Source organism: Belonocnema kinseyi, chromosome 5 (genome assembly GCF_010883055.1).
Source record: "Belonocnema kinseyi isolate 2016_QV_RU_SX_M_011 chromosome 5, B_treatae_v1, whole genome shotgun sequence".
NCBI classification, from domain to species: Eukaryota; Metazoa; Arthropoda; class Insecta; order Hymenoptera; family Cynipidae; genus Belonocnema; species Belonocnema kinseyi.
This window is the reverse complement of record NC_046661.1, coordinates 82,292,928-82,318,645: the sequence shown is the minus strand read 5'-3', so window position 1 is coordinate 82,318,645 and position 25,718 is coordinate 82,292,928. Positions and strand designations below refer to the sequence as shown.

General features: G+C 40.3%; 1 protein-coding gene across 1 annotated transcript; it reads right to left on the bottom strand.

Moving 5' to 3' along the window:
• Window positions 1-593: 593 nt before the first annotated feature.
• On the bottom strand, window positions 594-25,042 carry LOC117173745 (protein sprouty). Its single transcript, XM_033362385.1, has 3 exons — window positions 24,929-25,042; window positions 24,520-24,886; window positions 594-5,394 (listed from the first exon to the last, which is right to left on the bottom strand). Exons 1-3 carry the CDS (start codon window positions 25,040-25,042, stop codon window positions 3,779-3,781), a joined length of 2,097 nt encoding a protein of 698 aa, XP_033218276.1. The 3' UTR covers window positions 594-3,778.
• Window positions 25,043-25,718: the final 676 nt, after the last annotated feature.

The following is a 25,718-nucleotide window of genomic DNA, read 5'->3' as shown; positions in this document are numbered from 1 at the left end:
AAATGATTATTATTCCAGATGTTTTATTTTGTAGTACTCGATATCTCTTCTTAAAAAAATTATATTTTTTATCTTTCAAATTTCAATATCTGAAGAAATCGAGCAACAATTAGGACCTAAAAACTGTTCAGAGTGGCCATCCCTGAAGATCTCTTCCACTGCTCGATTATCACAATCTCTTTCTCTCTCGCTGGGTCGTTCTTTTCAGTCTCCCATTGCAGCTCTTATAGAATATAGAAGAGGAACCAGCGACGATACTGTGGAGACACGTCACGTCCGCTCTCATGCCGAAGCCTTAGACTCTTAGAGCCAGAGGGTCTTGAAACCCAGCTCGGTCGGATTCCTAGATTTCAATGAAGATTATTCCCCGCCGAAAACTCACTTCCATTCACTGCCTTCATCAATTCCGAATCGCTCGAGGCGCAACAAGCCAAAAAGTGAACTGAAACCCTTCCCAGAGACGTAAAATTAAAAACAAATTAAGAAGCAACTATTAAATAATAAAACTACGACCGACCATTACGCATGAGAAGGGAACTTCAAGGATCATCTTAAAACTCAGCAACTCAGCACAAAAGATAAACGATATAGTATAAATAGTATATTATTTATTACAAAATACTGTTAAAATCTGCTAAAACAGAACTCAACTTGTGCACAATCCATTCTAATTCTTGGCATTCGCAGACTTAATGTTAAGACTTACGCTAAGAAGTTGGTATGAATGACGATTTCGTTTAGTCGACTTTTTTCAAATATATATTTACAAGACATATACAGAGCGATTAATGGATTGGACTCTACCTAGCTAGTATTATTTTATACATCAACATGTCCGCATACAGAGAATAGTAGTTTGTTTTTCGTTACGCGTTGTTCCACCTAATTCCCAAGCTCGTCATCGACGACTTTTATTTAAAAAGAAAAAAGAAAGAAAAAAAGAAAAACACAATTTCAGAGCGTACAATCTGAAAGAAAATTTTGGAAAATTTCGTCCTGGCGTCCTCGATCACGAGCATGGTGAATTTATCCACGACCTATACTCTATTCCATAAGAGAATAACCCACAGGACCAACTTACGTTCACGGTCTCTGAACGTCACTAAAAAAATTGAACGCCTGCTTCAATATTGGAAATTTTTATCGAGGCAACTCATTCTTTGACAATATCTCTGCCCAAATACGTCAAGATGCGCGTCTGCAGGGAAGAAAGTACAATTTACTGTACTCTAATCTCTCGAGGAAGAGAGAAGCCTTTCATAAAGAGACTTGACCCGCACGCTTCTTGAACGTCATAAAAAAAAAAATTGATTGCCTGCTTTAATAATGGACACTTTCAATCCAGGCAACTCCTTCTCTGACAATATCTCCACCCAAATAACGTAAAGATGCGCGTCTGCTGGTTTGTCTCGCGGGGAATAGAGTATAAGCACATTTTGTGTGTTTAGCGTTGCTCAGGTCCGCTTTTCTCGCAACGGGGTGGCGCTATCTTTGCATCACACTCACTCTCTCTCTCGCACCTACACTCTCTAAAGCTTGAGTCCGTTCAGTCCGAATTTAGTCCAAAGCGTGAGAGACCCACGGAGAATAATTTATTAAATTAGTTACACATTCGTTATAAATACGTACGATAATTAATTACAAAAGTGCAGTGTCGCTTTGACAAGTCAGAATTCGTCTAAGACAACAACCTTGCGCACAACATTCTTTCTCGATTAACAGTTTCGCGCGCACACATATCCCAACCCCCGACTTGCGAGAAAGGCTCGACGAATACCTTCGTCTCTCGTCCTTTCCGCACTCGCGTTTGCTCGAAAAAAGCCTATTCAGTTTCACGTTGACAAAACGTTCGCAAGACTAGATAATACTGGAAAAAAATTAATAGAGTCAACACGACCGTCATTTCCTTCCCTCAGACCCTCCATCCTACGCCTTACCTCGGTCTTCCTAAGAACTCACACTCACTCACACACTCACACACACACACACACACACCTCATTTTCTCATCCATTATCCCCTCTCCGAACACGCAGGCAAGTACGCACACATCCCCATTGGGCGAGGGACACTTGGAACCGGAAGTCTCCTTTAAAAAATTTGAATTTGAAAAAAAACGTCGCAACTTGACCTTGCTCGTTTTTTTATCAAACCTCCAGAGAAGTTTCATACAAAACGAGATGATGAGGTTGCAATCGCCATTGGCCGCCAGTACCACACACTCTGCTCTTATCGAGTAGAGTGGGGTATCAGGCACACTGTTAGAAAAATCTGCACTGGATTTTGTATACATGTAATGGAAGTAAGAATGAAAAACATTAAATTAAATTTAGTATACCAAAGTTAAGTAAATTTCGCATATTCATATAATTTAGTACATTCAAATAATTTAGTATTAGGATCTGAGATATTTGGCGCGCCGCTGTCGCAAACTATTGAAACGAGGTAGAATTTTTAAGTTGCATTTGAAATTGGACTTTAAAACAATTTAACCATCAAGTGTTGCATATAAATTTTGCATCGTATTCACTGAAAAAACATATTTCCTGTTAAAACTATTTTTGCCAAGAAAATAATTATTTTGCAAGGTGATATAAGTTTCAACACACCATAAGCCAAAATGAACTTTAGTTAATTCACATAGCAAAATATTTGGTTCAGAATATGCAAGAAATATGAATTATACACGATCAGAAATGAAATATGAATTCCTACCTAACTTTTAGGTTATAATTTTTTAGATAGTAAATATTCCATGCATATATTATTAAAAATTTATTTGAAGTTCATTTTTACGTCAAGGTAAGTTAATTCAAGCTTATAAAGTGTTGAAACATATATAAAATACTTTAAATTATCATACATCAAACTATGCAACATAATTTTAAAAAATTGGTTTTAAGCCCAAATTAAAGGGCATTTTTAAAATCTTATCTGTTGTCGCGAGTTCATATTTTGACTGTATTGAAAAAATAGATGGCGCATTGGAGCTCATCCGCGTATACTAATTTATATGTATACTAATTTTAGAGTCCGAAAAGACATAAATGTTTAAAAAACCATGTTCCTCTTCTTCCACATGATCCAACTTCTCGAAAATATTGTTCTTCTCTTTCGGTTTATCCTGGAATTGCTCATACAGGTAAAAGAAATTTACTGCACACTTGATAGATTTAGTATGCATATAACTTCATTAAAGAAATTTAGTATACGTAAGAATAATAAACTTGCAAAATGTAATGAATCCAGTAAAAATATAGGATATATAATTTGCCCATGTATACTAAAATTGCAAACATTTCTAACAGTTCAAAAACATGATCCTCCACTGAGAAAAAAAATGACTTTAAATGTACCAAAAGAATTCTACTTCATTGAATCAACTCAATTTTTGTTCCAAGTGTCTTAAAGAGCTTGAGTTTCTCCACCTTCCTGGGTACCAAGTTACCTCGCCCACTCGTCTTACTCTCCTTTCTATCGCCCGATGTCTGTGATTATACTCGCGATACGCACTCGAATAAATTAACTGTAGAAAAGTTTGTTCTTTATACAAATGTAATATACAATATATTTTAGTTCTGCTTCTTCATATAATATTTATATATTTATAATATATATGCTATCTATGCGTAAACGAATTTCCGTCGATCGAGTCTACGAGAGCGCCTCTTCGCGCGCCTGTCGTGTTTCTCCCTGTACTGAATAATAAATAACTTACGTTTTTTACCTCAACATACATTCGTTAAACATCCGGTCCCTCGCATCAACTCTTAAATGCGGCTACATCTCGGGTGTTACGGGATCGAGAAGTCGCTTCTCTGGATCCCTAGAGTCCCTGAGAACACCTACGCCAGGATGGTGCCTCCCCAATGTCGTGGGGTCACACCGACAACCCTGAGCCGCGTGCCTCGCGTAGCAGGCTTCGCAAACCGCAACACAACCCTTGCAGGGCCAATAACACAGTAGACACGGTAGAACAAGTGTGAGTGCCCCAAGACAGGCCCACCTGGCCGTTTTCCGCGACCCGGTACACGAACAAGGTTCATCAGCACAGCTTCCCCCCTCGGACTCGACACCACTCCCGCTGTCGGAACAGTGGTAGAACAGACCCTTCACACAGCACAAACAGGAAGCATAGTCCAGTGCGGTTTCCGCGGAACAGAAACACGAATTGTCGCAGAGCCATCTGCTCGGCAGTGGCGGTGGTTCTCGGCAGGACTCGCACCTACACCTGCCGCAAAAGTCACACATGATGGAAAGTCCAGCGGGATCCCCCCTCGAATTTGGCGAGCCCAGTGCGTTGGATGGTTCCTTGGTGAAGGAAACCGGTTGCTTGGTGATGGTGTTCCCAACTGGCGAAGCAGACTGCAGCAGCTGGTTCTGTCGCCGGTGTGGACTCCGATGATGACGATTGTGATGCTGTGTCGCCTTCTGCTGTTGATGGTACCTCCTTTCCGTCTTCGGACACTTGGTACCGTCCGCCGAGACCCTGTCCTGACTCTGCCCAAGGATCGGCCTAAACGGCGTCTCCACGTACTCATTGACAATTCGATCGCCGTCGGGTCTCGGCACAGTCAGTGTCACCTCGCCCATCGGACTCCTGGGTGACTCGTTCGAGGAGCGATTCCTCGTGGTGCCAGTACCCGTACCCAGGTCAACACTTCTGATGATCGTATCTCCATTCTGAACTCGATTCGAGGTCGTCACTGGAGTCCGGGAATTGGTCCTGAAGCTGTTGGAAGTGGATAGAGGCGCAAGTGGCGCAGTTAGAGGTACAAAGTTCGACGTCCCCGTCGTATCCGGTAATCGCGGAGGTGGAAGAGGTCTATTATGGTCGTGGCCGTGCACGCGGGCCAGGTTGCTCGAGGATGTCGAAACAGATGAGGCAGAAGAGGGCGGCCGCGATGGCGGCGAGGCCGCATTCCGCGACATTAGGACCGAGCCGCCTCTAAAATCGAGGCTGTCGTTACGGCAGCTCCTCGCGCCACCGGCTGCTACGGCACGGTTCGTAAGGAGGCTCTGCTGGAGGTGATGATGGAGGTGCTGCTGATTATCGTGCTGCTGATGTCTATCGTTCGCGTTCGTGGTGGATGCGATTGATGTTCCTGTCGTTGGACTCGCGATTGATAATCTTGTTGATGAGAGCGACGAAATAGGTGCTCGCTCGCTACCCCATTGTGCCGCAGCCGCTGTTGCTCCTGGTGTTGTTGTTGCTGCTGATGGTGCCGCCGCTGCTGTTGCTGGCAGAAGAGGCGAGGAGTCAACTGTATTTGTACGCACTGCCCAGCCCGCGCGAGGAGGTAGCGTTCTCGGCGACGGCGTTCCATTAGCGAGGGTACTGCAGGGTGCTCCGCGACCGCTTCCTCCCGCCCTCGCGACGCGCGCTTCATCCCCACCTGCAACAAAAAAATGACACATTTACTAATCACTCTTAGAATCAATGCTTCAAGAACTTAGAAAACCAAATCGTAAAAAAAAAACATAATAACACACTGTGGTCACTCTTGGTGCAACTGCATCAAGAACTTTGTTGGAAAGTTTTTTTTAATGCCAAATCGTATATTTATGAGGTAGGTTTAGACTTCCATTCGAAAAGTCACTTAATTGTCCAAGGATCATTAGATAGCATCAAGCAGACATCATAAATACGCAAGAGTCTTATTTATCGCTGTGTTTCCTGTGAGAGGAGGGGAAAAAAAAAAAGGAAAATGCATGTATCCGGCGTAGAAGTATACAAATGGGCACGAATGGATTCCGAGAGTGATCGCGGCTAAGATGACCAGCTCTTCGGGACTCGTTCTTTTTTTCTTTGTGAGGAAGAATCGCAGAGGAGGACATGCCTACACGTATATCTCGAGGAAAGAATCCTTCATGATTGTGCTCGTGGAGAGGAAGGACGCGGGTGATATTCAACAAAAGAATGTCGGGAAGGTAGGAGAGATACCTCGGGTTCAGGTAAAGTCAGTCCGTGGTATGAATGAGACTTCTAGCTAGAGAAGCGAGGCAGATGCGCGCAAGACCGCATTGGACAGATGGTGGCTCGAGATCCGTTTGATCCCGATTCATTGTGAGTATTCCGATCCCGACAACAGGTAAAATACAACTCCCAAAAAGCCAGATCAGGTTTTTGCCTTTCCTGGGATCCTCCCTATGCACCTTGCATTGCTTCAGAGACCAGATCCATATTTAAAGTTTCGCAACTCTGAATTTGAATCACCTTGGTTCATTCCAAGACCTCGCAATATATCATGTGAACAAAATTTTCCATAATGTTTTAACAAATAGAATTTTTTAATTTGAATTTTCAAATCCATGCCAACCTACAAACTTTTTTTCTTTTGTTCAAATTACATAACAAAATTGATCATTTTCAATTATCGAAACTGAAGAATAAATGAATACATTTTTACAGGGTCAATATGATATCATTTTAAGTAATTTTAAGTTAAAGAAATAAAAATTCTACAATACAATTTTTTTAAGTGAATCGTTTTTATACATCAAAGTTCTAACTTGCAAATTACAAATGATGTAATAGAACAATTAAAATTGTTACGTCCAATGTTTAAATTTAGCTCTCTGGCATTTTAATGAATCAAGGCTATTTCAAACCACTAAGTTTCAAATTCATTAGTTTAAAAAAAAATGATTTGTAGTTGCTCATTTTAAATAATCAAACGTTGCTGAATACTGGAAAATTACAAATTGATTGGGTTAAAAACGGAATATTTTAAACTGAAGCAATATTTGAATAAGATTTGAAATTAAGCAACACCGTCCAGTAAAATTAATTATTGTTCAACAATTCATTATTTTTGATTAAATGAAAAAATTATTTTAAAGAAAGAGTATCATTAATTTCAGACAATTCTTTTCTGAGTGAGGTTATCAAATGAAGCCATAAAAGTTGTTCAGTGGAACTGGTGTTTGGAGAAGAACAATAGGTATTGCTTTGCAAAAGTGATAAAGAATCATATTCGCTCTCTGAACTTTATCTCTCAATCATTAATATAAAACATTTCTTCCTATCGTCTTTCTTTACGAGGCAAGGTGTTCTGTACACATCGAAATCAAAGACACAACATCAGCTTTGAAGATATTTTTTTTCTACTATCTACCCAGATCAAAACGTGTATATTCTACACGTAATGTAGATAGTACACGTGCTGTAGATTCCTACACGTGCTGTCGCTGAAGTCACTGTGCTTTTTATTGTGAATATTTTTTATCGTAATAGTAAGCTGGCATCTTTTGATCGAGGAAGTGGTTTGTTGACTTCTCAAGAGATAAAAAATGAAAAATATGAGTTGTTATCTGACATGAATTAGAATGCGAAATTCCTGACGCCAAACGGAGAGAATCACGATCAAAGTAGGCTGGCGTATTCGCGTGGGTGCTCATCGGACTCGTGGGCGCCCACCGGACTCCCGGGCGCCTACTCTTCGGGATGAACCACCGGATCTCAAGATCGAGACGGCGTCGTCGACGAAGAAAACGATTGCGACGGACGCCCACTCTGTCCTGGAAATAGTACTATGCACGACCAAATCTCACCATCATTTTACGTAACGGATTGATCCCTGAATTTAATTACATCAACCCACGGCCCTTATCATTCCAGCTATATCTTAACTCACTATCTTGAAATTTTCAAAAATGAACATTCCTTCTTAAGTACATACTTAAGAACGGTACTGACACATTTAGGAGTTTACACAAAAGAATCAGCTGTCGCGCATCTATTTGCCTAAACCGTCCTTGAGGTTCATACTTGCCAATTCAAACGGTTTACATTCCTCACGAATTGTGTGGGATTTAAAAATGATCTGAATATAACATCCACAATCTCGGTACTGTCTTGCATTGCAACCTCGATAGATATTTATGGACATGCGATGCATCTCTTACATCACTTACATTTTAAAGTCAAACAAAATTCATGTGGAAATCAATCGTCACGCAAGACTGAGGTTCAATTCTAAAAGTCGAAATAAGCCTAGATTGTAAAAAAAAAGAAAAAAAAATAGGAAAGAAATGTTAGATGTAGAAATATGGAGAAGAAGAGGTTGTTTTCTTGGTTGGTGATTGCAAATGCAGCGTTCATATCCGCACCACACGTTTAAGGCCACAGAAACAAGCAGACCATTCAAGCCGTTCTGAAAGGAATGTGACTATCGGCAGCCGATTGCCATAGGTCAAAGCTTTTAGTCACTATACAGACCGATAGACGCGAAATTTTGTAAGCGATAATATAATGTGGGAATTGTTTCTGTTTCTCTCTCCATCTTTTCCTTCTAAGCTTTTTATTGTTTATCTTCTTATTTCTAACGAGCCAAGAGATACTGTTTAAATTCTCTGCAGCAAGCAAAATCTGGGCAATGAGACGGATTTCTTTGAATTCCTTGGGCTGTTTTTTTTCTTTTCAGAATTTCGAGAACGCGCACGGAGAAAAATGGACGTTTATCGGTTTATCCGAAACATCTAGATTCTAGTCTAGACATTCATGATGTGCTTGAAGTTCTGGATGCTTGTTTATATGGCAAAAATTAGATTACCAAAAGAAACTTCAAACATATTATTTCAAATTGTAGTTGAAACAATATTTTTTGCTCTAGAAGTCCAGTTTTAAGATTAAATGACTTTTCTAGGTTTACTTTTTTTTAAATCAGTCAATTCTATTCAATTTTAATACATAGTTCGTCATAGAAAAGATCAAAGTATGAAAAATCAAGGTTTTTGATGAATGATTATGAAGTTTTATGACTTTGTATCAAAAATAAAAAGTTTATAAGAATAATTATGAAAATCTACACACATGCAAATACAATTTTAATGTTCAATTTTTTCATAGAAAATGATGAATTTATGAAACACGAACGAATATTTACAATTTGCAAAAACTTAATAAATATGTAATTTCCTATTTCTATTAAAAATTAAGAAAATGTATAATAGGGCGAAGTGAAAATGTTAAAATTAATCGAATCGTTTCACCTGACAAAAAAAACTAAAATTGATTTATATCTTCTGTTCCCTTCCTTTATTTCGAAATTTGAAAAAAATTTCCCATCAGTTTAAAAATGGTGGCGCACTGTTTTAATGTACAGTTCTTTTCTAATGAACTAAAATAACAAATGGAAAATTAAACAAACAAATTGTAGACTAATTTAAAACATTTTGAAAATGTTAAAACAAAATTTTTATTGAGTGAAATGCATAGTTTGGGCAAAATGTGAATATGGTGAACCTCACATTTCTTCTGTTTACTGAGAAACAAAAACTTTCGTGATGATTAAAACATTTAAAAAAAAACGTGAATTAAAATAAAAATATTTGTTTAATTTATAATTTTGTATTATTGTTTCCTAGTAGATTAAAAAAAGACTTTTTTCAGATACCATTTCAAAATATTTAATTACATTTACCATTTTTACAATACAAATTTCAAAACATCATTTGCAGGTTTATAACACTTTTTTATGCATTGTATGAATTAAATCAAATTAAGACACATTGAAACAAACGATGCTAAAATTTAGTATTTGGATGTAAGGAGTCTTTAATATTTAGATTTAAACATCAATTTCTATCCGTGCTTTCATTTGATATGAGTTCCAGGGTGGTATACTAATTAGTAGAAACTAATATTCACTACCTGATAAAATTCTGAATTAAACCAATTTTATATCATACAGTTTATTAAAAAGTTGAGGAAATAGGTGTTAATACAGAATTGAACCCACGCCCAAATCACATTACCCCCTATCCTGGGTCAAACTATCCTAGAATCTAGATCAAACTATCCTACATTAAACTTACTGGAAATTCATGGGACAAGCAGTAATCCAAAATGCAGTTTCACATCCGATTCAATTAGCACAAATCCATAAGAGTAGATTTATTAAACCTCCAAGTCACCAAGGCACTCACAACGTCCGCGACATGACCGGAAGTGGGGCTCCCTGAGCGCGTCAAGAGGTTATGTTCGGAATCTCGTGATTTTCACTGGGAAGAGTAGACCATATTTTTTCATTTATGACCCACAGTTATCACAATTACACACAGTAAGTACTATTCTTTCAAAATCCAATTATTACCAGATGGACCTTAATCAATAAGTCTCTTCGATCAATACCGGAAGCTTTAAATGCGAATAGTTTTAATGGGGTAGATGAATTTGGCGGGAAGAAAATTGAAAAGAGAAACACGCACAACAACCGCTGACGAGCGACTGACTAGCGAATTGAGTGAAAGAGGAAGAGGGCTAGGGAAGGGAAGATGTTCAGGAAGGGGCGCAGCAGCATAGCGAGGAAGGAGGTGCCGAGCAACGGAGGCAAGGAACTGCCGCCATCTGACGGCCTCTCCACAAATTAAAGTTGTGCCTCGAGCTTTTTATGAATGGATGGAAGCTATCATTCAAGTTTCGAGTTGAATGAAAGCATTACCACTGCGTGTCCAGTCGTCACCCCCTCTTCAACTACAACTAAAACGACAACGGCCATTACTTTTGGGCGCCAGATTTGAAACAACATCTAGAAACAATCAAAAGTGTCTTCCAAACACTGGACACTGATGCAGCTGCAATAGATGAAAGCTAGCCTTACTCAGGTGCGTTGCACTTCCGGAGAAGTGAACATGAGATTACAAAACAGTAGGATGGATCCCGCGAAAAATGGAGCTGTTTCGAGATATTCACGTTTTAATTTTGTTTCATTATAGTTAGCAAAAAGTTTCTAAGAAAAGTTGGACTAATCCAAGCCAAGCATCGTTTTTCTGATACAAACTACTTTAATAAAAGAGACGAATCTCAAGAAAACAGATTAAAGAAATAAAAAAATTCTGCGAGAAAATAGAATGCTGTTTTTCTTTATAGCAAGCAATTTTATCAACAAAATCCAAGAGGTAAAAGACACGTGCTATATCTTTAGCAGATTTTAATCAAAGCTTCGGAAAATTTGTACGTCAATAATGAAAAGCTTCATTACAAAATCACCGCTAGTTTTAGAAAACATAATAATTCTTTGTGCTGCAAATAATAATAATAATAATTGCAGACTCGCAATAGAGCTGAATAATTTGCAGAAGGATTGAATAATAAAATAGTTCAATTTTATTATTTGGCTAATTTATTTCAAATCGGCCCAAGTCACAGAATACTTTCGGTATCAAATATGTTGATTTTCAAGGGAGTTCAGACGACATGCACTTCACCGATTTAATGACATTTTTTGTGGAAAAGATAAAATTTATTTGATGTTTATGAAAAATCAATATTTACATTTGTTTCCAAATCGAACAAAGATAAGAAACCGGTATATACAGTAAAAAAATGGATTATGCCGTTTCTGATTTTGGATTTAAAAAATTGAGGCAGTAATCTATAGACGTTAAGCCGTACAAACTGGATGTTAATTTTGAATGTTCACCATGTTAATATCAACTTTTTAAAAATCTAGAAAAATAAAACACGAAATTTGAAAGATTTCGTAGAATTTCCATAAGCAACGCAAAGAATATTTCAAGATTAAGGGATTTTTAAAACTCATTCGATTGTTATAATTGGAATGTTTTAAGATTATAGGTGATTTTAGCCAATTTCAAAACATTGGAAGAACTTCGAGAAATATAAAATACACAATATTTATATTACTTTTGATAGTGCAACATTAAAAAAAATTGTCGATCGATTTTCGATAAACTGCGGCCTTATTTCAAGAATTGAAATACTCACAACTTTAGCCGAAAATTTATCCTCTAAATCGGTGATATACGTGTCGTCTAAGTTTCTAAAATCCCTTAAAAAGAGCATATTTTTCAAAGGGATTCTGTGACTTGGACATGCACATGTCCGATTTGAAAAGAATTCAACCTGTACCAATTCTGCCTAAACTGGCAATCAATTCTTGAATACTTTTGTTAACATCAGATTCCACGACTTTCGACTTTATGATTTTTATAACCTATTATAAACCTTTTCTATTCACTTTCTATTCTCTATTGGATTCAATGGACGAGTCTTTCTAAAGACCCATTCGATACCGGATGCCGACCCTCAAGGGAATCGGCAGTTTTTCATCCATAGGGCTCGACACGCAACCGAGTGACGAGCAGATGATGTGATGATGTGTCCGAACAAGTCGCGTTTCAACTGAACTAAAAGATCAGTGCCTGTCGAATATTTACTTCTCAGAACGATGATCAGCATCATGATAATTCGACAGCAATAGAATAAGTGGTGTTGCTATTCAGCTAGGATTACTGCGTCCGGCTTTTTTTCAAGATCCCGAAGGGAGACATAATTTTTATCAACTTGTTTTCTTCCGCATAGACTCAGGAGAACAAAGGAATCTCGAATGGGATCGCAAGGTAGCTCTAGATCCACTTTTAGTTTAGTTCACCACTAAAATAACCATAACTTGTAAGTAGATATTCATTAGCGCACAACTGGTGGTTTGCACAGCTAGTCTAGATCCATGTAGGAACTACAAGATGTCGAAATCGAGAGCGTAAAACTATTGAATCGTAGCTACAACTGCTACTGTTACAACCGTTACCGACCTACATTACGAAAACTCAATTTGCACGTAGTGAGATTCTTACAAGACAAAGTAGAGTCGAGAAAGTGCTTGGATTGAAATTGAACGGCGTTAAAGAATCGGGAGGGACTCGACCTCTCCGCTGCATAGGATCAAATGACCAGGTCCCGCAGTCAGGAAGGAGTCAAAGACTCGCACCATGGAGAGGAAAAGGAAGAGCTGATGTTTTCAGGTCTACAGAGTGTAGCAAGGCCCACAGGAAGGTCGACTGCTGCAATCAGCGCACGCGCAACCAGGTAGGGTTCTGGGACTTCTCTTTGAAACGACACGATCCTGTCCACATGGCGTTAGCTACCGTAGTCGGATTACTCGAGTGAGGAACTATGACTAACTGCTTCTACTCTATTCACCAGTTGTATTAAAGCTGATTCATCCTCAGTCAGCGTCAGAGTTATCTGAGTTTTAAGAAGAAGAGACTTGGAATCACTGATGAAGAAATCTAGACTATAGATACCTGATTGTATTGGGGACAATTAAGATGAATAAATAGGATCATGCACGTCAATAAACCTACTAAGCTACAGCTTTCATCCTCAACTTTCATCTGGTCCACAGAAACAGTTTCCACGAACTGATATAGCATAAACACTAACCGGTTGTTGACCTATCTTTCTTTTAATCTCTTCGTCATATTCTCTTGACGTGGAATCGATTGATTTATTGATCGAGTAATCAGACCAGAGTCGAAGTGGATGAAAAATTAGTCGATGGCGAGAAATAGCCAGTTAAAAATAATACTAGCAATATTGCTTCATTCACAAGAGTAGCTCGGCTTCTTATAACAGTACTCTCGCGTACCCGGTAGCACTTCCAATGACCTTCGACCCTGATAATCGGATTCCTCATTCTCAAAATCGACTCGCGCAGAATCGATTCGATCGTGATCTCGTTACATGATCGGCCGAGGTCTGGTTGGACGATTCCAGAGTCGCCATGGTGCAGAGGCCGGCTCGTTCTGGCGCGCTACGCGTTCTATATTTATCCTACTCGTTAATTCTATCTTCGTCGCGCACCGTTCATTCATGAGTACGTCTGTCTCTGTCACGCACCCTGTCTTATTTCCCATCCTTATCCCGCTTACGCACGTCCATTCTCGCTTCTTCAACTTACTGGCTTCTTCCCAGGGCTGAATTTCCTTATTGGTGAACTAAACGAATGCTCTTGGGGCCCTTGTAGCCGCATAATTGATAGATTGATTATCAAGTTCTTGATAGGACTGATTAAGATCTAACGAGAAATAAACTTGTCTTCATTCATCAAGGCACATTCTTAATAAGATATATCAAGCTTCATTTCAGTCACTACGAGTTGAACTCTAAACTTCTTTTCGAAAAATACCGACGTGAGAAACTCTCGACCTTTTAATGAACAGAATAATCAGGTAATGCACGGGGTTTCGAAAACTATGGATCCGCTGCTGGTTCCCTCGTTCACTTGCTCGATTGCTTTTCTGGCTGGCTCCGCTACGCCGGACTAAACATCTGTAACCTAGCTAACCGAGATCCAAGAACGTGGCTTCGATCCCAAGCGAAACGTACACGCCCAAAATAATTCCATAGTCCATTCCTAAGTGTAAACACTGGGCGCGTTTCTTCGAACTCGCGAACAAGGTACATGATCTCACCGGTCGTTTCATCTCCCGGTGTCTGCGAAATCGTAGATCGCGGCTCTGATACAAGCTTCATTTCTCTTTGAAAGTGATTTACATCCACTGCCTTCTATCTTGTCAAGAAAAATGAATAAATGAAAGTAAAACTTGGAATTACTTTAGCATGAGTAATATCAGTGGTATTTGACGACATTTAATTTCTGTTTCAAATTAGAGACCATCGGCCTTCTAATAGATCTAAGCCTCGGGCTACTACAAGTAGGAAGCATTATTATAGCTTCATTATGTATAACCGTATTCCAGCTAGGGATCCTAAATCAGATCCTACAGTTGTCGGGAGGTTTTAATTATGATCAACATTCCTGATCTTATCAGAACCTGGGCCTCGTTCTTCGAAGCTGATAGGATAAAACATTGGAATGACCGAAACCATCAGTTTTGTGAACTCCAGGTTCTTCACCTGGGCCCTAAATTGCCAGACGGCTTGGAAGCCCGAGATTAGTTAATCCCAGAATTCGGTTTAATACGAGTCGTAACGAAACATCAAACTGCTTCCTCAGAATCCAACCAAGATCTCTTGGCGATATTTGCTGGGTAGTAGGAGTTTGCGAAGGAGCTGTGCCAAGAAACAAGAAGTCTACGGTCCGTTGCGAAAACGTCGGCCCCGTCTCGAATCTGAAGTAAACAGTCTCCGGTTGAAGGCACCAGGCCCTTTACTTTCTCGCAAATTGAAAGCAATTCAGTTTCTCAGTGGATTAAGCAGTAGAGGTATTTTCAGCCTGTCAGTACAGATAATCAATTGAAAGTAACACCAATTGCCTCAAAATTAGACCTAGACTATTTGCAGCCTTCGTAGCTGAAACTAATAACTCTGGTCTGATTTAAAAGATTCTGAACATTTATCCTACTTTTTTCAGTATCATGCTGCCCGAGGCAATGAATTCTTTGCATTTTCAGAACTTGAGAAGCTTAAGTGCACACAGCAGATAATCGTTCGGCTGTAACGACTTGGACTACGGCAGATCAAAGACGCCGACGTGGAGTGTTGCTACTGTATTTTCTATTCTGTGACCAAGAGGACGGATACCCGGTGAGACGGGAACATCTGGTACGGGGATCGCCGCGTGGGGCGGCCTTCGTTCTCGAGGCGGACGAGAATCATGCAAAAACTTCGCGACTCCTCGCGCCCCACGTCCACAAGCAACCTCTAAAATAACGCGCGACCTCTCCTCCTCTCCCATGTCCCCTTTCCACCACAACACCTTCATATCCACTCCTTCTGTCTCTACTTGCCTCCTATCTCCCTTTCGATCTTTACCCTCTCAGTATCTTTCTCTCTTTTTCATCACCTCTTTCCCTTTCCTTTCCTTCTTTCACTACTCGCAACATCACGACACAGATGCTTCACGCGATGCGTGGGCCTCAAGCTGACACTTATTTAGTCGACAAGATGCAAGAAATCACTTTAATGTTTTCATTGAATTAAAATCGAGATTAAAATAGAAGGATTGATAAACTATACTTCCGTTAAATTGATGTATGCTAGTGCAATAAGAAAAACATCTTATTCTACAACGGGTGTAGTAATCACAGTTAAAAAGCGAACAAACTGAAGAACTAATTGTAAGCTGCAACATCTTCCAAACAAGAAATATACCCGTAAAACCTTCAATACAACATTCCCGCATTATATTTGGATACAGGAACTCATATTAAGATAATATGCAATGGACCAATATCATCCAATTGATGAGTTTTCAGATCAATTACTGGATACAAATCTAATAAGACATAGACAGTAGGTTTTATTCTTTAACAATAAAATACTTCAATCGAGGATCATTTCATCAGTATCCCGAACCATGCTGGCACCATCAAATCAGAAGAATTCTAGAAGACACCACATTCCTACAGTAGCATTACTTTAACAGCTTTAGCTGAAGAAATACTTACGATGCAAAAATCCTCAGGATCAAGAAATGCTCAAGATTGAATACAAAAACTACAGTGTAACGTACTCGTCAAAGAGAGAAGGGAAGAGAGAGAAATGAGAGGTCCAAGAAGAGTGGAATGAACGAGGGGTCTTATGGGACTGAGCGTGACCGAATGGAGGGGACTTGAGTCCTGACGATGGAGAACCGGGCATGATGAGGGGAAGAGGGTACTAGGTACCGGCAGAGTGGCCGAAGAAGTGGAGGCTTCTTGTACGCAGTGTGACAGCGTGATTCCAGTCAGTGGCGACCTGTTGGTGTTGCTGGCTCCCGCGGTTACGCGTTTACGCACACTAGCCAACATGGACATTCACCAACACGCGCCCACTGGACTTACGCGTTCACACACTTGCAGAGAGAAGTATGGGCGAAGCTCGGTTACCCGCTACTCGAGAGCCCGTATGGGCGGTTATGTACCCCGGGGCGAGGGGCCGGGAGGCTGCGAGGGGAAACACAAGTACAAACATAACTACTTGCGCATATACTCATATACCACCAAACGGCTTGCCGAATCGTTCAATGCACAACACAACCATCCACCAGGGCTGAATCTAGGCGATAATGGCCCCAGCCAATTGAGGAGGTCGCGAGCGATATTTTTGATCTCTTATTCTACTAAGTAACGAAGACAAACAACTAGAAATTTCTAATGTACTGAATACTTCCGACCATATTATTTCTTCGGCCTTCAGGGTAGAATTCCTCAACTCGAGTCCTTCCCGGACGTTGAGATTTCGTTAAGCGGCTCTCGAATACCTCTGGATTCAGTGCATGCGTGAAAGAAGGAGGCTCGATTGAAAAGCGAGAGAGAAAAATTAAGGCGAGATGAGTTGGAGGAGCAAGAATTACAGAAACTTTAATGGATGAATTAAGGTAATCGGCAAATCTACCGTGACGACATTATCGCCGTGTATGGCGAGCATCCTCGACGACGAGGAGAGCCCCGGAGGCGTACGAAGCCGGTCGGTCGTCGTACTTTCGGGACGATCATCATTCAAGGCATCGCCGTTACGCACGCGAGGAGGAAAACACGCACGCCAGTGTATACGCGGTGTCGAAAGATAAAAGGAACGCCAACGATAAATCCTCTTCGTCATTATACTTATCTCTCTTGCTCTCTTGCCCCTGGCTCGGACTCTCTTTATTCACTCATACACTCGTTAAAAGGTTATGTATACGTCGACTGCAGTTAACGATTAAATATTATTTAAGGTCTTGCGTACACTGAACAGTTATGAGCATGAGTCTCTGGTTAAGTGTGTCTTATTCAGATGTCTGCTTGATAATAAATACTGATTTGGCTGATCCTATTTCTGTTGGTATTCAAACAACAGCGCTAATTGTCTACTGCGAAAAGCAAGTAACCAGACAGCGTGACTGTTGAAGGAAAGAATTATACCCTTGCGATTTTGTGTTTATGTTTCGCCCGGCCTTGTCCTTAAAGTATGTGCTAACATTTCTATGCAGTCCAGTTCAATAAACTCATTCTGATGAACAGAAGAGTTTTATTACACAGAGAGGGTAAAGGGCCAGAGTACCGGTACCCGAGAGATGGAACACGAGCAGCAGGCAATTTTGAAAGATGTAAGGAGAGGGTACTACTGAAGGGACACGCAACACCGGATATCCTCCAGACGTCGCCTACGCGGTATGCGTGCGTGCTCCGTCGCTTTTTTTTACCCTCTCGGCTCAATATCGGAGCTCAGAATAAGACTAAAACGACGAATACGATCTCTCGATATTGTAAAACCACAAATGCCTCTATTCAGTATCTGTCGAGGAATTTTTTTTTGTGTTCGAGTAAAAAGAAGTATCAGTACAAGGTGACGGTTTTTATATCGAGAGACCTTTCGAATTCACGCAAGAGAATGAAAACATTTTTCGATAAAACTACAACTCTGCTATTCGATTTGAAAAACCAAGCCTGGCGAAACACTCCTCCAGTGACCGTGCTATGAATTTCAATAAGCGTTTTGTAATCCGACGATTTTAGTGACAGCAGTGTATGGTGAATGGGTACGTGCTCAAGCAGCAGAGAAGAGAATTGTTGTGAATCAACGTCTATCCTAATGCGACTGCGTCAGTTGTCATTGAATGCAATGACGATTACGAGATCGCAGCTCGCGAAAGTATCTTGGTGTGCCAGCAAAGTTAAATAGTCTATGTTTCAAACAGACTTATATACACATGAGCCTAAGTGCATTCTATGCTACAAACACATTAACAACAGAAGGCAGTTCCAGAGGTTTCTAGGAAACATACGACCAACTTCCTTCTCTTTTTCCTTGACTAGTTTATCAATGAACGTATACGTACGTGCATGGCATCACCTGTTTACGAGCTATTTTTGACTAAATGGTCCTTTTCATTACTGGCCACGGCCTTATACCTAATATATTCCACTTCCTAGTCAGAATAACGTTTTACAGTTATCAATATATTCCAATTCCACGTTAAGGTGAAATTCAAAAAGAATATTCCCATTAAAAATAATAATTCTACAGGTGATTCCAACGCCAGTGACTTCGACGCTACGCCCGGAACTGAGTAGACGTCTTATTGATTTTAGAACGCTAGAAGCTTGATAGTGGGTCACATATCTGATTTGAAAACGAAGAAAATTTCAAGACCAGACTTTCAAAAAGAATCATGAGGAAAGAAGCAGCTAAAGTTTGTTGAGAAAAGTGTAGTTCTGGAAGGGACCTTTTGAAGAATTTCAGAAGCAATACCACAAGAACGATAGTCGTTTCTTTCGTTTTGGCAATTCACGAGGCAGCAGCTGCGCGTTGCTGCGGTAAGAAAACTTAGGAAAAAAAGAATTTTTAAAGAGCTCTCAAAGGTAATTCGAGGTTGGACCCACGAAAGGTCGTGCTGGACGCAGGTAACCGACTCCTTCGGGTCCTTGTGCCTCCTGCCCTCCACCCCTCTGCCACTCACTCGCTCATACCCGTATATTTCTTCTCTTCACCACTGCTTTTCATCTCGCTCTGTCGCTTTATGGCCGCCGGCTCACGGGAGATGGAATGTGGACGCCATATGGCCAGGGCCTCCACCCACCCAACCACCCACACACGTACAGAATACAGATATGTCTGTGCGCACGTGTATGACACCCTACACCCACTGTGCGGTTAGCACCACTGAACGAACACACGTCAAAAAACTATTTTCGGATGGGTGTGCGGGAGTAGGTTTCAAAGCGCGCTGCACTCGCGGCACTTTCACGGATGTCATGAAATCATATTGACTTTTATAAGAAAGAGGAAGAGAGGACTTGAATCTACCAGTTGCAGAAAAAAATAAATAAAACAGGATGTATGAAATAAAAATGTACGCTCATTGATGAAGAGCTAATCTCCTTTTTCTGTGGTCATTAACAACAATATTTACTTAGTAATCACTTAGATACTACTTTTCCGGTTATCGTATCCTCACGTCTATTCTCGATAGTCGAATACACAGTAAATAAAGATAAAATTCGTTAAAAAATTCCGGGATAATTAAAATTATTCATAGGTCAGCGTCGCTCGTCCTCAACTTTACATAACATGCAATATTCTTACGCAATACGCGCATTGAGCGGTGACTGTTCGGCAGTGTGAACTACGTTTATTAAGCGAATAATGTTATAAAGATTCTTATTTTCTAATTCCACGGATTCCTTTAATTAGATTATCTTGATTTCTCAATATTTTCTGAATTAATCTCTTGTAATTCAACACCTATCCTTTCGTATTGATAACAACAGGAAATTCTTTAGGGTCCACGTTACGAGACAGTCTTCCGGCCGATTTCCACTCTCTTAGTCGGGGTGCGGTATCATAACTGCGATAAATTGAGAAACCTCGGCTCAGTCGTATCTGTTTTGAGAATGAGATACACAATGCAGAGAGAGAGAGAAAGTTCGAGAGCAGACAAATTACATGATAGAGACAGAGGGCGTCGCGAGAAATTGAACAAACGCGAAAGAGAGATGCGAGAGGGGGATGAATAAAAGGGAGATAAGCCGAAGAAACGGACACAGCATTTGAAGTATAATGATGAATGTAGATTATGAGCATGCTCGTACAAGAGAGCAAGAAAGGTACAGGCGAGTGAGAAAAAGAGAGAAAGAAATTCCAGAAATAGTGGGGAAGAGACTGGAGAGCCAAGACGAAAGGGGATAGAGATAACGGGGTTGGCAAACAGAGATAACGTGGCGCATGCCCGTACACTCAGAACCGCTAACTTTGGACTTGGATTCCTCCTTGCTTTGGAAAATCAAACTTGATTGGTTAATTAACACGAGCTAGAGATTACGCTTCAACTATTCTTGAAAACGAATGTCAAAACAAAAGCAAAACTTGAAAAGAAAATGCAGCCACTCAGACCCTACAGTCCCTAATCGAGCCTCCAGAGTGTCTGAACGTGAACATTTACGAGATTTCTTGCGTGTCATCGTGACACTGAATCAAATCTCCGACTATTCAGAAAACAAAAACACTGATTCTGAGAATTGGTTAACCAAGAAGTGTGAAATATTTGAGCTACCAGACACCAGTGGGAATTTACATTCTGATAAAAGGCTGTCTCGACTGGTCGGCTTCGATACACCTAAACGATAGATAAATTAATCGTAAGGTGGATCGACCGACCGCAGCCATATAAATAAACAATTTCCTCCTTCGAGACTAAAAGATATTGCAAACAACCAAACTTCGCGGACTATCCGAGTAAAGAGACTGGAAGTTAATCTTTTACCATTCCACTTACGTAATTTAATGCGTTTTAGGCAGGGGCCATGCAATTCTTATTCAATTATACTCCAACCTCATACTTTCCCTTTAAGCGTTTCTTGCTTGCTACTGCAACTTCGTTTCTTCCAGCTTTTTGTAATAATGTGAAATTATAGTTAATCGGCAAGTTCTTATTTTCCCATTTCAAAATGCAAACAATTCTTTCCATCAAAAACGAATCCACAGCAACATGATGAATATGAGCGGTTTTGCTCATGAATATAAAGATCACCCTACAAAGTATCTGCAAGATTTTCAATTTTAAAACCCAAGACTCTACCCATCCAACAAATCGCAAGTCCCGAGAGACGATTTCCGAGGACGCTCGAGGCAAAAACAAACCTCGATTCGCCCACGCAAAAGACGTTGCTCGGCACGAATGCCAAAGCAATCCCTCCACCTGCGTAGAGGATCGCCCCTTCGTCCCGCGTGCACTTTTGCGTCTCGGAAACCGGCCCCAAGATTTCTTTCGCGACCAAGGAGCGCCGGTCCATAGAAGCCCGTACATACCAATATGGACCGCGTGGAAATCGTGGTTTCATTCATGCGACTGCTTCGCGTATATGTGCGTGTTAGCATGTGTAGGTCGATGCGTGGCACGCTGAATTTCTCTAAGAATCGGCGAGTGGTGCCCCCACGTACACGCATACCTACTCGCGGGCAATTCCATACTACCAAACTCGATTTACACCTACAGGATGGAGCTGACACACACCTATTCAAGTTACAAACCGAAACGAGCAGCGACTTTCTCGCAACTTTCTATCTCTTGACGTTTCATTCACTACCTTCAACATTGTCAAGCCTGTCCTCCCATAGCTGAAGTTTCAACGAAAACGGATTAATTCAAAGAGTATTGGATGATATTTTTAAAAAAGATTTATGGAGGCTTGGTGTGATCGTGAAAATGAAACAATCTGTCAAACTGATATAAATGGATGTAAAGGTTTCTGATTCCACTTGAAGATTATTTTTCTGTCTGTTTGTGGGACATGATAATTGCCTTGTTCTTTAATCAATAATAAACAAGTTTTTGGATTTAGGATTTAAATACATATGGGTTTCCGTTCCTAAAGCTTGATTGCAATGCTTCTATAAACTGATTCAAAGTCTACGGTGATAAGTAGCCACGGGACTTTACTTTCTAGTTTAGAGTTATGTGGAGCGAGCACTCTTACATCAGTTGCTGGAGAAGCTGTTTCTTCAATTTATTAATCAATTCTGTTCTAGAAAGACTGCAGAGATCTAGAAGGCTTAGTTCCAGCTACATGAGATGAAGACTGTTTATAAACAAGAACTTAAACGATCAATAAAGGGTTCAAAACAGAAAGATATAATTTATATCACTTGATCAAATATAATTCAAGCTGAGCCTCAAATGATTTATAACTCTAAGAGTCATTGGGTCTTCAATGGCTTGTCTTAAGAACACAGAATCCAAGAATAAGAGATTTATTACCAGATTTATCACTTCTTCTTTCGTTTTTATATGATCTCACTATTCAGCAGTCCTGCAATTAGTCTTTAATTTTCGTTTCACAATACCATGTGGAATTTCCATCAACTTTTTATAAATTGGATTTGCTTTCTTAAATATGAATTACTCTTTTTAAATTTTGACATAGCCTTCCTGGTTGAGTCAGTTGCTTAGAGGCTAAAGTTAAGAATAACGACCTCGGGTGATTTCAACATCCAGATTACCTGCTTCTACAATTAGTCTGATCAAGCAGATAGGCGAGTTGCCAAACTCGGATGAAAAGTAATGACACTTTCGAGTCCGCTCAACGACCCCGGTCAAAGTTTGAGGACAAAGAGGAAATAAAGAATTAATTGTTCATGAAACAGACAATTAACTAAATCGAATATAATCAGAAGAACCAGGTCACCTGTTTTACTAATTGAGAAAGAACCTTTCGATATTTTAGAATGTAGAGAAGTATTTGAGTATTTTCGACAGAATATTGATTATTAGACAAAAATGGATGTTAGGTTGTTGTCTTACTTTCTGCACAAAGCAACAAATATTGACAAATTAACAATATTTAATGTTTATTTATTCCCAAAATTATTTCTGATTCTTGCACAACATTCAAATGTTAATGAAATTAACTTTTGAAATCTTTAAATATTTCTTATATATTAAACGAAAAAATTGATATTAAAGACTCTAAGCTGGATGTCACGTAAATTGAATAATTATTAATAAAGACGAGTGCTCGAGGATCGGAAATAATAAACGGCGGTCTCTGATTAAAAATGCTTTCGGATTTTATAGAAATTGTCATGTTTGCATGTAGTTTTTGCAGAATTAAAAATCTGTTTGAAATATTTTAGATTCTGTCCTTTAATATCTTTGATATACATGAATTTAAAATCTTGGTAATATTTGCTTCTTAATATATACGGGTGCTCTGCTTCAATATCTAGAGAGATTTTAACTTAATATATATTTTTCTCTAGCCTGTATTTTTTTCTGATTTTATCTAGCTAAGACTCTTATTAGGGTCTATTTTTGGAAGAAGAAACTTTTGTGTTGCTGACAATCATTTTGTTATTTTTGATAGAAGTGCAGCAATTTAAAAAAAAATCAGTTTTAAGGTCTCTGTGGTCTTTGAGAGGCAACATTTGTAGGATTAGATTGAAGAATAGCACTGAATGGATTATTAGAAGTGTAATAATCTGCACACTCTTCATCCTGTTTCTACAATCTGGATGGTAGGTAGTTCCTAGAAGAGTCTCACAATGAAGATTATCGTCTCAATAGAAATCTTTTATTGACTTGTAACAACCTGGACTTTAGACGAAATTTAGCTGTAGTTTGATACTGTATAAATGTATTTGATACTATTATGTAGTTATCGTTTTCAATTTAATGCTCTAATTGCTTCTGTGTGCTTAATGATACTTCCTCAAATAATTGCGTTTTTTTCACTCAGATTATTAATTTGAATGTATGACCTCAATAATATGTTTGCCGTGCTTTAACTTTTGGATTCTGACTTCTAATTTTGAGTATCGATTAGGACTGTGGATTAAGATTCCCTATTAAATAATGACAATCTGATGGAATTTGACTTTAAGATTGTGACACTTGTTTATGATGACTCTCCGTTATGTATTGCAATCTTGGCTCATGAATATGACTTATTGTGACTTTTGATTATAAATCCTGATTGTGGATTTCGGTTATGATTATTGATTATCATTATAGTGATATTACGTGATCTTAATTATTTATTTTGTTAGTAACTCTCAGTTCTTTCACTTTAACTCCCTTAATATGATAAAGGCCCATCACTTATATCTCAACGATCTTATTTGAACGAGTTGACCCACCTAAAGATAAACCCTCTTTATTAGGCTTAATTTCTCAAGTTACGACTTAAAAGACTTTTCGGTCCAGTAAATTACTGTATTTAAGGCCTTAATGAAATGAAGGAAAGTATCAAAATAGAAAAAAAAATTTGGTAACACTTCGGAACGATCTAAAGATCAGGATTTACCAGTAGATGGCTCAACACTTTTGAAAAATAATTGATGAAAAACTTACCGATTCGACTTGGGGGCCGTGGAGGCGCAGGATAGTTGGGCGGCGTCAGCGGCGGCGGCGTTGGGGGCGGCAGCTCGTGCACCTGAAACTGCTTCCTGATGAAGATCTCCGCTGGCCTCCTAGAGGCCAAGGGTGAAGATGAGGCTGACGAGGACGTCGACGAAAGGGACGTTGAAGACGTCGAGGATCCGAGGTTCCTTAGCGTCGTGGGACTCAGATTGTTGGGGGGCCAGGGTGGGCGCCGCGGAGGCAGCGCCGGGGGCGGGGGGCAGTCCAAGGTATCCACACTTCCACACTTTTTAATCCACCTACTACACCGAATAACGTCCTTCACTTCTCCACCACCCGCGTTAATTTTTCGATGCACCTTTCAAAGTAAGATCCTGGGAAATAACACAAACACACAAACCGATGAAGTTTTGAGTTGAGGGGCCACTGTTTTTGTGTTTTCTCTTTCTCCCTGTGTGGAATTGGAGAGAGATGATCTGGTGTAGATCGGTCGCCAGTAAACAGCCTCCTTCATTCACTGCTTATTTTATACGGGCGCAGAAATAGCCTGCTTGCTCGATCCTCTTTCCGAGTGCAGCAGCCAAGCCCGGTTGGCTCCCTCTCTCTCGCACTCCCGCATTCGTGTCACGCGGCGTCAACGACTCACTGCACCAACAAGACGAGAACGACGACGGAGAGCAAGAAGAATACGACTAGAGGGCTCCGGTCCTCGTCGAGCATCGCCTCTCGACGAGGCTCGCGCTTGCACGCACGCACGCACGGCCAAAAACTCACAGAGTTCGCCGTCCCCTCTCCTCCACAACTGCAAACTCCAATCCCCACCGCTTCCTCCTCCTCCTTCGCCGCGAGAAGCACCCCACCGACAGGTGCGTAACTCGCGCCTCGATCGCCCCTAAGGCTCTTCCTCGTACCGCTGCCACGATCTCGTTCCCTCGACCGGAGTACTCGTTCCACGTTCCGCGTTTCTCGCCACTCCGTCGTTCCACGCCACTGGCTCTCCTCTTCTTTTTCCTTCTCTCTTCCACCGGCGAGTATTTCCCCTTGCAACCCTCTCGCTCCACGCGCTTCTTCGACCTCACAGAGATCCACGACAGAGATCGACTTCTCATTCGCTTCGATCTCCTTCCGTCGCTCTTCGGCCAAGTCCGGACGCAGTTATCGGCCGGCCGATTTCCCTCGAAGATCGTCCA

Excerpts from the sequence above, each read along its gene's own strand:
- LOC117173745 (XM_033362385.1), bottom strand. The coding sequence starts at position 25,042 with ATGAAGGAGGCTGTTTACTGGCGACCGATCTACACCAGATCATCTCTC. Across the intron at positions 24,887-24,928 it reads CTCAACTCAAAACTTCATCG|GTGCATCGAAAAATTAACGC; the intron begins GTTTGTGTGTTT and ends TTACTTTGAAAG. Across the intron at positions 5,395-24,519 it reads ACGGCCCCCAAGTCGAATCG|GTGGGGATGAAGCGCGCGTC; the intron begins GTAAGTTTTTCA and ends TTTTTGTTGCAG.